This window comes from Penaeus vannamei, chromosome 31, assembly GCF_042767895.1.
Source record: "Penaeus vannamei isolate JL-2024 chromosome 31, ASM4276789v1, whole genome shotgun sequence".
NCBI classification, from domain to species: Eukaryota; Metazoa; Arthropoda; class Malacostraca; order Decapoda; family Penaeidae; genus Penaeus; species Penaeus vannamei.
Window position 1 is genome coordinate 3,572,372 of NC_091579.1, and position 2,500 is coordinate 3,574,871.

The 2,500-nt window shown below is 35.3% G+C and overlaps 1 protein-coding gene across 1 annotated transcript in view; it reads right to left on the reverse strand.

Annotated features, from left to right (window-relative positions):
- Positions 1-895, reverse strand: part of LOC113815981 (uncharacterized) — a 17,212-nt gene extending 16,317 nt beyond the window's left edge. The window contains exon 1 of the mRNA XM_027367999.2: positions 755-895. Coding sequence (XP_027223800.1) covers positions 755-895 — 141 coding nt within the window. The remainder of the gene's footprint in view (positions 1-754) is intronic.
- Positions 896-2,500: the final 1,605 nt, after the last annotated feature.

Below are 2,500 nucleotides of genomic sequence, written 5' to 3' on the forward strand. Positions count from 1 at the left end.
TTATATAAGCAATCGAAAAATGTGTGATTAAACCAGGCTGAGGCCGTTTATTGTACACACAGTGATATAATATCATATTTAGGTCTAACAAATGGAGATGATTGTACATCTCTGAATGGTTTTATATTGTGTCACGAATATTGTAAGATGTCAATTTGCCCCTGATGACAACACACACACACACACACGCACGCACACACATACATACACACACACACACACAAACAAACACACACGCACACACACAAACACTCACAAACACACACACACACACACAAACACACACACACACACACACAAACAAACACACAGACACACACACACACACACACACACACACACATACACGTTTGGATCAAATACATTCAGTAAGTGCATTCAGTAATTTCAACGCAATCAATGGTACTAATCCGAACGCAGTGAAAACCGAACGGCGCCGGACCTTCGCCTGAGGTTTGGCTACTACGAAGCAGACGAAAGCCACATCATACGAAACGGACATCGCTATTTGGCGAGTTGCTCCGTCTGCGACAACCGTTAGGAGAGACTTTTATATCTCGTTTTTTACTGGTTAAGAATTCATTTGGAATTCTATCTAAACTGTTCATTTCAAGTTCTATCTATAACGTTAAACGACCGAATCTCTTACACACGATAATGTCAATCACAAAAATGTCCACTAAGTTTGTTGAAGATCACGGAGCGGTAAAAAGTTACCTAAGTACAACCTCAAATTCACACTTGCAAAACTTACCATGTTGAACGTAGTAAGGGCAGGCAGTGAACAAGAGAGCACTTGGTTCCACGTGTGTGTTCCTCGAGAGCTGTACCTCGACTGGAATTGTGAACAGAAACTTTCAGAAAGTAAACCACACCGGGCCAATCTTGCTGTCATCCTCCGCGCATGCGCACTCGCCTCCACGCTCTTCACTCTTTCTCTTTCTCTCTTTCTCTTGTCTATCTTTCCCTCTTTTAGCACGATAGAAATACATGTTCTAGAACATACTATAATCGAACTTATTTCATATCATATCGCTCCGTATTTCCAAAATGAGACCTACAAAACGAAATCAAACACAGGCACAAGACATAACAAAAACTTTCCCAAAAGACACGACAGTCCCAGACACATGAAAAATGATACCACACCCTCAGCGCAGAGCAAAAGGTGGCGTGAAATATTGGCTTAATCAGAAACACCTGTAAACACCTGACGTCAGTTTCCCCCCCCCCCCCCCCCCAAGGCCTAGATAAAGCGACCGACACCCATAGATTCGCGATCAGAAAGTGTAGGGAAAAGTACGTGCTAGAGGCGAGAGGGGGTGGGGGAGGGGAGGAGGGGGGAGGGGGACACGAGACTTGTTAAGCTGTTGGTATAAACGGATCTTTTTTTCTCTCTCTCCTCTAAGCAATATAATCTACTAAACGTCTATCTATTTCTTTTTTCCTTTTCTTTTAACCTGGAGTAATTTTCTCCCAGGTTAAGAACTACAACACAAATAGATGAATAAAAATAATTATAATTAATTTTATGACAAAGAAGTTAAAATAGTTAGGCCTGATTGTCAAACGTGTTTCTTTCAAATAATCTTCGTAAAAATAACGTGCTGTTTAGTTACACATATTAACATCAAAAAGTTCTGAAATTGAACGGTAAAAGTATTATCCTAAAATGTATCTCCTTGACATTTTCTAAGTAATAATAGTAGTAATGATGATAAGAATAATGATAACAAAATACCAAGAATAATGATAATAATAACATTGATAATAATAATGATAATAATAAGGATAACCATATTGATGATAACAATGATAATGATATTGACAGCCTATTGGTAATTGTAATGGTAATGATAATTCTTATGATCAAAATAATAATAATGATAATAATGATAATAATGACAATAGTAATGATGATGATAACCATGTTAATAATGATAAAACTTTCATCAAGAATAGCAATAGCAATATTAATAAACATAATAATAATAATCATCATACCATTAATGGTAATAAAAATATTAATAATGATAGTAATAAAAATAATAATAATCATTATTGTTATAATCATCAGAAGAAGTAGTATTATACTACTAATAATAAATAAACTTTCTTATCGAATCTAATTAACAAAATAAGTCGGAAAAAAAATCTGCGAGATCGTAACCTCAAAATTAAAGAAAAGAAAATTAAAGAAGAGACTTTGGTTGATTGTCATTATCAACACCAACTGAGGAATGCGGGTTCTTAAGGGCGGTTTTCACTCGGTGCAATACACACGTCCGAGTTGTAATGAGATTGGATTTCCTACATCTGGCATGTGTCTCCAAAGCCTAAATACTTTTCGCTCTTTTTGGAAAGCTACTCAGACATATTTTCCCTTATTCTTTGATAGAATTTTAGTAAATTGTAAATAAGATATTACATAGAGATCTTAATATAATATTAACATATTAATTATTATTAATTTTATATTAACATATATTAGTTATATTAA